The sequence below is a fragment of the Diadema setosum genome, chromosome 1, assembly GCF_964275005.1.
Source record: "Diadema setosum chromosome 1, eeDiaSeto1, whole genome shotgun sequence".
NCBI classification, from domain to species: domain Eukaryota; kingdom Metazoa; phylum Echinodermata; class Echinoidea; order Diadematoida; family Diadematidae; genus Diadema; species Diadema setosum.
This window is the reverse complement of record NC_092685.1, coordinates 36186042-36198212: the sequence shown is the minus strand read 5'-3', so window position 1 is coordinate 36198212 and position 12171 is coordinate 36186042. Positions and strand designations below refer to the sequence as shown.

The 12171-nt window shown below is 41.4% G+C and overlaps 1 protein-coding gene across 1 annotated transcript in view; it reads left to right on the top strand.

The window, feature by feature from the left end:
* LOC140233556 (usherin-like) overlaps window positions 1-12171 on the top strand; it is a 76089-nt gene that overhangs the window by 21748 nt on the left and 42170 nt on the right. Inside the window, exons 11-25 of the mRNA XM_072313695.1 lie at window positions 1367-1562; window positions 1994-2292; window positions 3292-3649; window positions 4124-4316; window positions 4478-4641; window positions 5163-5321; window positions 5969-6169; window positions 6992-7285; window positions 7647-7916; window positions 8362-8528; window positions 8734-8878; window positions 9329-9556; window positions 10038-10328; window positions 11007-11285; window positions 11699-11853. Of these exons, the coding sequence (XP_072169796.1) occupies window positions 1367-1562; window positions 1994-2292; window positions 3292-3649; window positions 4124-4316; window positions 4478-4641; window positions 5163-5321; window positions 5969-6169; window positions 6992-7285; window positions 7647-7916; window positions 8362-8528; window positions 8734-8878; window positions 9329-9556; window positions 10038-10328; window positions 11007-11285; window positions 11699-11853 (3399 nt within the window). The remainder of the gene's footprint in view (window positions 1-1366; window positions 1563-1993; window positions 2293-3291; window positions 3650-4123; window positions 4317-4477; window positions 4642-5162; window positions 5322-5968; window positions 6170-6991; window positions 7286-7646; window positions 7917-8361; window positions 8529-8733; window positions 8879-9328; window positions 9557-10037; window positions 10329-11006; window positions 11286-11698; window positions 11854-12171) is intronic.

Below are 12171 nucleotides of genomic sequence, written 5' to 3'. Positions count from 1 at the left end.
AAACAAGCCATCAGCTCAGCTACTATGGCACATTCGATCCATCGAACTTGCAGTAACCTCTTACAGGCAGGAGCACATGGCGCATTCCTTTAAACTTGAAAGTACAACCACGTGTTTGCACATTGGCGCAACCACACACAGCGCGGCATTTTGCGATCATCGTTATAGCAGACTTTCCGATTCCAGTCAGGGTAAAAGAAATTGGAATACCGGTACTTTCGGAAAATACTGATGTTTAAAATCCAGTAAAATTAAAAAAGCCTGAAAACAGCGCATGATTATGTTTTATAGTAAACAATAGTTGGAAACACAGAACAGAGTTTTGCATTCACTCACACAGAAGCTTTCTTGAGAAGATGAAAGCATCCCCCTTCCCTGCTAGATAGTGGAAGCTTCCATAACCAGCCCAGCAAGTTTCTGGAGGTACATACATGCACTTGTAGTCTTGTACACATGCATTGAGAGAAAGCAATCAATCAACGCTGAACATTGCGTAGTTTGGATTCTTTATCGTGCTAGTGACCAGCTCGATACTTCGGCATGTGTCGTAATGTTATGTTAAAGAGCTTGTAGGCCTTATAAGTCGACAAGTTTAATTCAAAATGGCAAAAAAGAGGGAGATCAGATGGAAAAAATACAGATTCTGGTGGAAAATACGGATTTTGGAGCTGCTGAGTACGGATTTGTGCTTCCAAAGGTTGGCAGCTCTGCTGATCAATCAACATGTGGCGTTACATAATTGTTTCTAACCCACACCTTGCAGCTAAAAAAAGAAGAACCGATAAAGAAAGACAATAATTATGAACAGACCAGGGTAAGAAATTACACAAGGGAATGGGAGAGGGACCACACAAAACACCTACACACACACACGCAGGTGCACGGCAGTCACAGGCACACACACACACACACACACACACACACACACACACTGTGACTGTGCTAAAACCCGTTAGATACTAAGAACCAGGTATCTCCGGCTTGTGTCTGGAGAAATGCATGTTATATCTAAACGAAATCTTCTCCACCAGGTTAATACATGTACATGTAATAGACCTCTACTGCTGATTGTGACTGAGGGAAACGTGGCTCTCTAAAACTCAATTTGGCTCCCTAAAAAGGTCCCTGAGGAGCCCGACTGGCTTCCTAGAAAAAAAGTTAAGGTCGAGCCCTGATTAGTATCTTCATAAAGTATTTTCCAGAAAAGGGATGAGTTGAGAGAAAGGAAAGAGCAGTATTTTTTGAACCAGTCAGTTGCCTGTTAAATCAATTAACTACACTTCAGAATCCAAAGCATTGAATTGTTGTGAGTTGTTGATGCTGTGTCATACCAATGGTCACCATGTCAATGCTGTGCCATGTACAGGTGAATGGTACTTGTGACTGCAAGCCCTTCACAACGGGCAGGACCTGTGATACCTGCCAGGCTGGCTACTTCAACCTCCAGGCAACAAACCCTAATGGCTGTGAGCCGTGTGAGTGTGACCAGGCAGGCACAGTGAACGGAGACATTACGTGCCACCAAGAAACCGGTCTTTGCACCTGCAAAGCAAATGTCATAGGTGAGATACCAATTACTTCATAGTGGTGGTGTGAGTTTTAAGAAAGTTCACGTTTTTAGTCTCGGAACTAATGAACATGATCATGCTAAAAGTAAGCAAAGATTAACATTAGCAAACTGAATTCAGAGTCTGGACCAAGAAGAATTCATCAGGAACACACAGCAATGTACTGTTAATACCATGCTGGAAAGTTAAATCTTTAAATGGCTTGTTACAAATGCATCAGAAATGACATAAAAATGATGATTGGTAATGGAGATTGATTTAGCAAATCTTTTACACAGACTTGAAATGTGCAATGGAACTACCAAGTTAATCTGAAAGAAGGGAGGATTTAAAAAGGAGCATTTTAAGCAGTTCTGAGCAGCAGGCCTTAGGGGAAAAAAAAGGTAGTGGAGACTATGTGTGATACACTGTCTTTTTCACTGCAGGTGACAAATGTGATCGTTGCAACTATGGATTCTACAACCTGGCTGCCTCCAACCTCCTTGGCTGCCAGCCCTGTGGCTGCAATGCGTTTGGCTCAGCCAGTGTCTTCTGCAACCCTGAGGGTGGTCAGTGCCAATGCAGGCCCTCCACTGAGGGCAGGACCTGTGATGAGTGTAGGGACGGGTTCTACGGCCTGGGGCCTAATGGCTGCTCCCAGTGTGACTGTGAAGAGGCAGGCACTGAGCCTGGTACAGCCTGTGATAAGGAGACTGGGCAGTGTGTCTGCAAGGCTAATGTACAGGTTGGTGCATGCAGTTCATACCCATATAGTGATGATTGTGATGACGATGATGACGATGACGATGATGACGATGATGACAATGATGACGATGATGATGATTGTGCTTGATATTGACAACAACACTGCTAATGGTAATGATAAAGATGATAATGGAATAATCATGATAATAATTTTTATTATAAGGATGAATGGCAGAAGCTCATTTTTGCACAGCCCACTTCATGACCATGGGGAATTTAGGTGTGTTTTATGGACAATACAAAGCACTGTACAAAATACTTTTTTCACTAAATCACACATTACTGCAGTTTCATTGAGTACAGTCTGCCAACCAACATGAATGTAATGAAATGTTCATATATGATTACAGTGAATGCTGATGTGATAGAAGCACAATATAGTGGTATTGCCTGATCTATCTTGACAGAAAAGAAAATAACAAAAATGATACGTCAGTCAGGCAGTTTCTCTAATGGTCTCCTATCATAATCTGCCCCAAGTAATATAATCATGACATGCATGTAGGTTAGTCAGAGGGTCTTGCACATGATAAAACTGCAGAATGCCAAATGATATCAGCAATGGATGGAAAACCTTTCCAACACAAACAAAATAAGATCATTGTAGTCCTGCAAATGTGCCTCAAATTTGGGGTTGATCAAATCTATCATGCATTAGTTTTTTTTTTTCATTCAAAAGTTGCAAAAAGACCTGTGTAACAAGTGAATACATTTTAGATAATAAGCAAAGGCTTTCATTCAGTAACTGTTCAATTTCAAACACATATGCTCCTCAGATTTGATAATGCATGAATATTCAGTAGTATATTGACAGTGTGTACTAGTATATCCGTTTTATTAAAGAGGTTTCAATGTTCAGAAGAATTCTATTTGATACCTGTCTTCTAAAGTTTGAATATCTCAACACTTTCTTCCTACAGCAAACTGTCTTCTCTGTTGATTTGATTTACATGTATGCTTATTTATTTTTGTTTGGTAGGGATTGCGATGTGATCAGTGTGCACCAGAGACCTACAACCTCCAATCGTCCAGTGTCCAGGGTTGTACCCCTTGCTCCTGCAACACCCCTGGGACGATCAACGGCTCCCGGACTTGCGACACCGTCACTGGCCAGTGTGAGTGCAAGGCCAATGTAGTGGGGCAGACCTGCAACTCCTGTGCCCCAAACACTTTCAATCTAAGTGCAGCCAACGCGGATGGGTGCACCTCATGCGGTTGCGATGCAACGGGAACCCAGCTGGGAGCCAACGGAGCAGTGCTGGTGTGTGACCAGAACTCAGGCCAGTGCTCCTGCCTGACAAACAGGATCGGAAGGCAGTGTGATATGTGTGCAGGAGGTAAGACTCCAATAAGACTCCACTTCTTCTTTTTTGATGTTTATCTCGGAAGATAGCCTCATGATTCCTAATAACTGCAAGTTTGAGTGTAGATATATTATGTATTCAGCATGTGCATGGCAGAAGGGCCCTAGCAGGGTAACATTAACATTATGCCAAGGCCCTTCTGCCCGGCACACAACAAATCATTTCTTACGCATATAGATACATACTTGTCAGCCATTTGGAGGGTTGTTACATCGCTTATGTCATAAAGTACTCTGTTTTCATTAGAATCGCTACAGATAGAAGTGCTTTTTTTCTGTTTATATACAACAGTTTGATTATGCCATAATGACACCAGACAGGGTTACCCTTCCATATTTCATTAAATCTCAATTAAACTTTTTAACCTAATTCAGTAATCATTATCTCACAAAGATTATGTGATTTCATCTGTGAATCATTTGCCTCCACGTGTTGCTTCCTCTGCAGGCTTCTATTTGGCTCCAGCGGGTGGCCGTGGGTGCTTGCCATGTGACTGCCAGCCGCTGGGCACAGAACCCAACTCTGTGTGTGATGGGGTCACTGGTCAGTGCCAGTGTCGGTCTGGAGACTCGGGTGTCACTGGGAGGAGATGCAACAGCTGTCTGACTGGATACTTCAACTTTGACCCCAACACTGGAAGGTGAGTTATCCATTCATTTTGCAAAGCTTCCAACATTTGTGCCAGCAAAGCTTGTGTATAATAATGTGTCAGAGAGTGAAGAAATGAATGTGTGTTGATTCAGTTTGCAAAGACTATCAATATCAGTGACAAGGTTCATCTTCCATTTTTGATTCTGCCAGGTGTGAATCATGTGACTGTGACCCACGTGGGAGTCTGAACACAACCTGTGATGCCAACACTGGACAGTGTGAGTGCAAAGATCTGGTGACGGGTCGGCGGTGTGATACGTGTCGTGCAGGTTCCAGCAACCTCCGGGCGTCCAATCCTCAGGGCTGTTCCATGAGTAAGTCATCCCCCCGCCCTACACATCTCATTCACTCCAAGGATTAACTTGTCTGTCTTCATTTTGTCATGCCTCACAACCTGTTATCTTTGATTTAATTAAAAAGATTTATTTTTGTGCCTACCTTGTCACAAAATACACCCTAAATTATTGGCATTCTTTATTGAATCATGACCATTTATCCTTGATTTTACATCGTAAAAAGTATCTGCCTATTGCATTGCTTTAATGATGTGATTATGTTGGCATGATGCACTTGTTTTTCTCGGACATTCTGCTTGGTGCCATGTGAAAAGATGTTGCTTGTAATCTGCAAAATTGTGTCCAACATTTATGTGGCATACAGTGTCCTCAGAATACAGTGTGCTGGGTACAAACTTTTCTTCCATTGCCTCAATCCTCCCATTTTCTCAAGGGCATTTTCTTGTTCCATTTATTGATGAAATAAGTATGTTATTGCAAACTTTGTAGAGAAACTTTCATGGCAATGATTTGTGTTGTCATTTGAACACCCACCACAGCCCCTGCCCAGCAACCACCTCCTGTCTGGCAGGCCGTCAACCCCTTTACTCTCCTCCTGACGTGGGGACCGCCCGATGAACCCAACGGTAACATCGTTTCCTACCTGCTGTACCGCAACAACACCTTGGTCTACAATGGCACAGCAGCCAACCCTCTTGGTATGGCACTCAATCCAGCTTCCTTTTTGTCTGGTGATAATAAACCCTGCTAAACTTGCTGCTTTGAATGGTTAGGGGAATAGGGGCTCATTGTACACTTCCAGAGATCTCACGGAGGTATAATGAAAAGACGAATGAATAAAATTGCCAGTGCAACAACTACAATATGTAATTTGTAACAAACATGAAATGTGCCTGTAATTGTAACTTTTTTTTTTTGTGACATATAAAGCCAATTACTGGAGTATGCCAGTTAATGTACAGTATGATCTATAACGATGTTATCAGTTCTATAAATCCCATTATTCTGTAAAGTAAAAAAAAGATCATGAAAAACTTTTTTTTAGCGCTTTGCAATCTCATCACATGCAAACATACTGTGACTTATGTGTGGCATCATTAATTGAAGTTGGATGTCAGTGCAGTATATGTGATTGAAACCGCAAAGGTATCAAAACCAGTAGAGGACAAGTTAAAAAGTTTTGAAAGAAATGCTTCCCTTTTACTTGGCAAGTGATTATTTTACCAATATTTTGATGATATTTTTGAGAGGAAATTTGTGCATGTGAGTCTCCATATTGTCAAAATCAAGTTGCTGTGATCATTTATTAGGTATGGAATATTCTGTTTTCCCCATATACTTGCAGGCATTCAGCAGTTTGAAGACCAGAATCTGTCACCATTCACGACTTACAGTTATTATGTCCAGTCAGTCAATGAGGCAGGCAGGGCCACCAGCCCTACCATCATTGCTGAGACACCTGATGCCATCCCGGCTGGATTTGACGTTCTGATTATCAGCAATGTGCAGGCCCGGTCAGCAGACTTCCTGTGGTCAAGACCAGATGGTGAGTGCCCAAAGCCATGCTTTCCTACCAAGTTGTTGAAAGAGAAAACTGATGCACAGTGTCAATATTTTCACTTGTTTTGAACTGGATTCGTTCATCCCTCTCTCCATTTGGATATTTTTTTTTAACTAGACAGCATAAAAAAAAAAAACTTGGGCAACATTTTGTTAAATTTGATACAAGGGTGCAGTATGGTAAGGTACTCTCCTGATAAAATCTGTGTGGAAAATAAGGTTAAAGTCAGAAGTCATTACAAATTTTTAAATTGCAGCACGTGGACGAAAACAGAATGAGGGATATCTGATGTTGTTCTTGATGTGTGGTTGAAATGGTACCAGGCACAGATTTGGTCGAAGATTTGGCTATTAAAAGACTTGATGAAAGTTAGGGGGTCAAGGCTTCGGTCACATTTTAACTCTTGACAAAATTAGCTCAAGAAACAAATTACTGTATATGCCATATATTTTGCTCATCACAAAGTTGAAGACAGTTATTTGACCAGTGGTTGCATTCACAGTCAAGAACTGTAGAAATTGAATGAGGATAGGTATCATCCATATTCAAGAGACAATATGCATTGCAATGCTGCTACATGTGGCATTATCATTTGAAGTTGTTAATTTTGTGAATAGTGGTTGACTTGCAAAATTGCCAAAATTGCTGTGTAGATCAATTATTTGAGTGACTGTGTTGAAGGATTAGTGTGGTCAAATATTAGAAAAGCTTGTTCTCTTTGCTGATTGCAAGCCATCACATTTAGCTAATACACAAAATAGTATCAAAAAAGGCATCTTAATATCTACTCTTTCCTCAATATACTAGACATCTCTGCAGTGGTGACCCAGTTTATCCTGACCTCGGTCACTCCAAGCAAGCCAGATCCTCCTACTCAGCACTACAGTGGACTGGCCACCAGCTACAGGGCCACAGACCTCATACCGTTCACCAACTACACCTTCTACCTGACGGTGTGCACCCCTGGGTCATGCGGCCAGGGAAGACCATCACTAGCCTACACCCCTATGGCTGCCCCAGAGGGAGTAGGGGCACCAAATGCAACAGCCATCTCAGATAGCAGTGTCTTCATCAAGTGGAATCATCCAACAGAAGCTAATGGTATGAGGGATGAGCTTAGATAGTTGTTTAATGAAAGCATACTGATGCACATGTTGGCGTATTAACAAGGTAGAATTTCTAATGAAAGAAATTGAATAAAAGTATCCCAGGTGTGCTTATATGCATTTGATTGTTTCCTCTAGAGGTCATTACAATAGATTAGAGTTTAACTCTGACTCAACTGCATGTTTGGTATTCATTTAGAAGAATAAATGATAGCTAGGCTTTCACCAAGAAATAAAAGAAGACAAGAATGTGCTCTTTGTTTTTCAACAGAAGTGAAGTGTTTGCTGGAGGTTAAATTGCACATCTTCATCTATTTGCAATCATGGATTTTCTGTTTAAATTTCCCTTTTACTAGGCATCATCACCCATTACGAGCTCTTCTACCGTGGTTATCCTGACTCCCGTGGCATCTCCAACCCTGAAGAAACCAGAATCTTCAATCCTGCCGGGTGGTACAACCCAAGACCGGTGCTAACACCCCTTGAGTATCCCGCCCAGCCTCCTGACACCAACTTCACCCACACAGGGCTGGACCCCTTCACCCGCTACCAGTACCGAGTGACGGCCCGCAATATGGCCGGCACTGGCCAGAGTGACTGGACCACTGTGAGGACTGGGGAAGCTGGTAAGACCTTCTGTGCTGCAGACTTAGGATCATGTAACCATGAAAATATGTCTTTTTTTTTTATGTTTGAAGGAGTGGACAAAGAAAGAAAAACAATCAAATTTTTGTCCTCATTTGGTATTTCTTTTCCCCCTACAAGGTTACAGAAGCAATTCATTATGATACTTGGCTTGGACAAAGCCTATTGTTAAACTGTGAGAGGTAGATATTAACATCTATGTAAAGCAGAGAGGTGTTATTATAGCTAGAAAAACAGAATAATGTTGCTTGTATTTCATTTTCTTTCTTTTTTTTTTCAGTACATGAAGTATGCTAAGTATGAACTCATAAGCAAATCAAATGGTCATATTTTGCATCTTCACCTGACCTGGTTGTTCTAGTCTAGGAGACTGGAAATAATGTATAATCTTGGCTCTCTCTCTTTTTTTTTTCTGCCATCCTCTAGCTCCTCTGTCCACTCCAGCACCGTCAGCAGTTGGTCTATCCAGCAGCGACCTTAACATCACTTGGCCTCAACCAGACGAGAGTGAGATCAGAGGAGTGGTGGTCACCTACAGTCTCTACAAATTCATCTCATCCAATGACCCTTTTGCTCCTCCTGAAATCCGGCAGGTACTCAGTCACTGATTGACATAATGTCTTTTGCAGATCAAGTAGGATACTCTTTCTTGTTAACTCTCTCTTCTTAGAGCCTAGATTTTTTTTTTCTTTTGCTAGACTACTCAATACCCAACTCCAACTCTTTCTTGATAATTCTTCCAGTTTGCAGATGATTTGTATTGTTTAACCTTTCTGTATTTTTTCTTTTGTCTTTCAGCTGATCTATTTTGGAGGTGGGGACACCAGATCATTTGTTCTTGGTGGTCTCCAACCATACTCGCTGCATGAATTTGCAGTAGAAGCTTGTAACAGCATCTCCTGTGTGCTGAGTGAGAGAGGAGGTGGACGAACATTGCCATCAGGTCAGTGGTCAACTAGAGATGTTGACCCCAGACATTTATTCTGGTTTTCAGTGGTAATTGTGTTGCGTAAATGCTGGGGCAGGATTAGTTAGAAATTCCTTGAGAATGGAAGCACTGAAATGTGTCCCTGTTCATTGTGTGACACAAATAATCTCCCTTCTATATTTTCCAGATATTGGTTGATATAATAATGTAATGTCAAAGGAATCATTTATTTCCATGGCATACATCAATGTCACTTATGAATGCATACTGAATGTAGATAGAATAATATGTTATTTATGTGATTTTATGTACAGTAGCTTTGCAGTTGTTGGCAGATTTAAAGCATGTTTGTGGTTATTTACATTGATGGCAAATAATGTGTTTGAGCTTATGAGGAGAGGTATAGCCTATTCACACAAAGTGAGTGATTTCAAGCTTTGTTATACTGTGTGTGATTCTGCTCAGTGCCTGCTGAACAAGGACCACCCCTCGTTGATGGATTCAATTCGTCCACCATGCTGGTGACCTGGCAACCCCCCATGTTGCAGAATGGACCTGACCCATCCTACCAAGTCCAACGCACAGTGGCTGCACTCAGTTCCTCTCCGCCCAGAGTGGAGAGGGGTGCCAGATTTACTGGAGGGGGGTACTACCTGTTTCCAGGAAACATCCTGCCCTTTTCAGCCTACACTGGTATGTCAACTCTTAGCCAGTGATAATTTGTGCGGTCTCTCTGTTAGAGTTTTCTTCATGTCCTCCTGCTCAGAGAATTTTATTGATGTCATGGTGTATCTGACATTAATCCTTGTTATGTTCAAAGCCATTGATCAGTTTTGTCCCTATATCAGCCAATCCTGATAAAAGGGATTCTTGTTCCATTTCATGATGTATAATGGTCCAGGGTACTGGTACATCAAGTGGTTTTGTGTGGTACATCTTATATATCGAAATACAGTCTCTTATAGCATATAGACATATATCCTTCTTTTTTTGAAAGTTTTCTCTTTGATTTGCATTCACTAGTACTTCTTGGAAGTTTGCTGGAACAAAAGTTCCTTTAACTTCATGATTGGGAAACTTATGATATATGTCCCTATTTTGTTTCGACAACATACATTTCATAATTACTGAAGCTGTCCATAAAATGTTTTCATGCATCTTCTGATATTTGTAGGTATTGAGCTTGAATTCAGGGTGACCCGTCCAAGCAGTGCTCCAGCCCCAGTATCTGCCCTCCTTCTCTTCGCTGCCTCGGATGGAGAGCAGGAAGAGATGATTGCTATTCAGCTTAGGGAGGGGCGCCCCTGGTTCATCTTTGACCCCCAGGATGGGGTAGCAGGAGCCACGCCTACCAATGATGGAGGCCGCACCTATGATGATGGTTTGTGGCACAAAGTGACCGTTGCCAGGGCTGGTAATGTCGGCAGCATTGTGGTCGATGACTTGTACACAGGTGGGTCTATGGGTAATGTTCTATGCCCATTGATGATGATTTCATACTTAACTGTGATTTCCAACAATGTCGCTTGAAGATGATGCTTAATCTGGTGAGCAAATAGCTTTGGACGATGAGCGGTATTGGCTGTATTCTGAATGGCAAGAAGGCAATGTATCTGATGGTTTTAAGTTACAAAAAGTTAGGTGTATTATATTCTCTCGTAAGAACTACTAAGCATTCTAATATGTGCCTTATGATTGTGTTTGATGACCCATTGGAACTGGTAGTGGCAGTTTGACATGCTGAGAACTTTGTATCCTAATATGATATATTATGTAGGGTTTGTCTTTGCACAAAATGCTCTGTAATTTATGCACTTTTTTTGCTTTAAAGCAAGTGCAATATTGCAATTCTTGTTGAAATGAAGTGTTAACATCAGCAAACATGCTTAGAGTGTTGATATCATAGCATATGATGTATCTGCAAATAACTCATAGTGTATCATCATATGTGAAAACAATCTGTAAGTCAACATTTCAACAATTTACTTATGTTTAATTGACAATACTTAACCCTCCATCAGAAAACTAATATTCAAACTGTTAGCAAAGACTTTATTACTTTGGTGACAATCAACACAATCTTCAGTTGTGACTTGCATTTGGAGTGAATGCTCTGTTTGTTGACTTACAGGCACTGTCACAGCACCCACTGCTTCTACCATTATTGGAGGAACCACAGGTGTATACGTTGGTGGCTTGCCTGTGAACTTCGATCTTCGTAGGTCGGATACTGGTGACCTTGCCATCATTCAGTCAAATTTTGTTGGTTGCCTGAGGAACATCATGATAGAGAGGGTGCATGTACCCACCCCTGTGTGGGTGGACTTGGACTATTCCACTGCCACAGAGAGAACACAAGTTCCTGGTGACTGGCAGGGCTGCCCCACTGAGCTAGATAGGGGTGTCCATTTCCTTGGCCAAGGTAAGCACTGACAGATGATTTACTACTACTGGGACATGAAACATTTTGTTGTGTGTATGCCTTCTTAATACATACTCAGGTTATCATGAATGGAATGAATAAAAATGAGCCAAGGAAAGTATGAGGTTGAGAGTCAATATACATTGCAGACAATGCTCTTAGCTAGCTCTTGAAATGTCTGCCTACAGTACAGACACACTACGATACTTCATGAGTTTTACATAATACATATAGAAATCAGTGAATAAACGTGTACTGCAAATGCAATGAAGGAGTCGTAATTGCACACTTCATGCCATTGTAATGGAAGTTGCCGTTTTACCTGTGCTTAACATTGTAAGCAAGTAAGTTGTTACTGTCTTTCTCATTGTTGCTGCAACTGTCATAACTTTCTGCAATCATACATGGCACAGGTCACCTTGGACTTGCTGAAGGAACTTTCTCCGGCGGAAGCAATTTCCTGATTTCACTTGATGTGCGAACAGACCAGCAGTCAGGATTGATACTCTTTGCCTATCATGAGGCTGGAAGGTTTCTCTTGGTCCGATTGAATGCTGGAAACCTTGAGGTAAGAAACATGCAGATGTATCAATTCACAGACATTACTCTATTCCATAAGGGCATTTCTTGCTTGTTTTACAATTACACAGAGTGCTAGTTAGCAATTTTGTTGAGGTTGAATAAATATAATGTTCACTGTTCATAGAGCTAAGGGAAAGAAGTGATGGAAATATTACAATTGTAATCAGGTTCACTTTATGGGCTGATGCTACAATTAATCTTGAGTTCCTTATTAGTACACTTCCAACCGTGCACTGTGGCTTTTAACTTTGAATGTGAAATAGATGTGTAACTCCATCCTGGGCAAAACAGTGTATAGGGAATT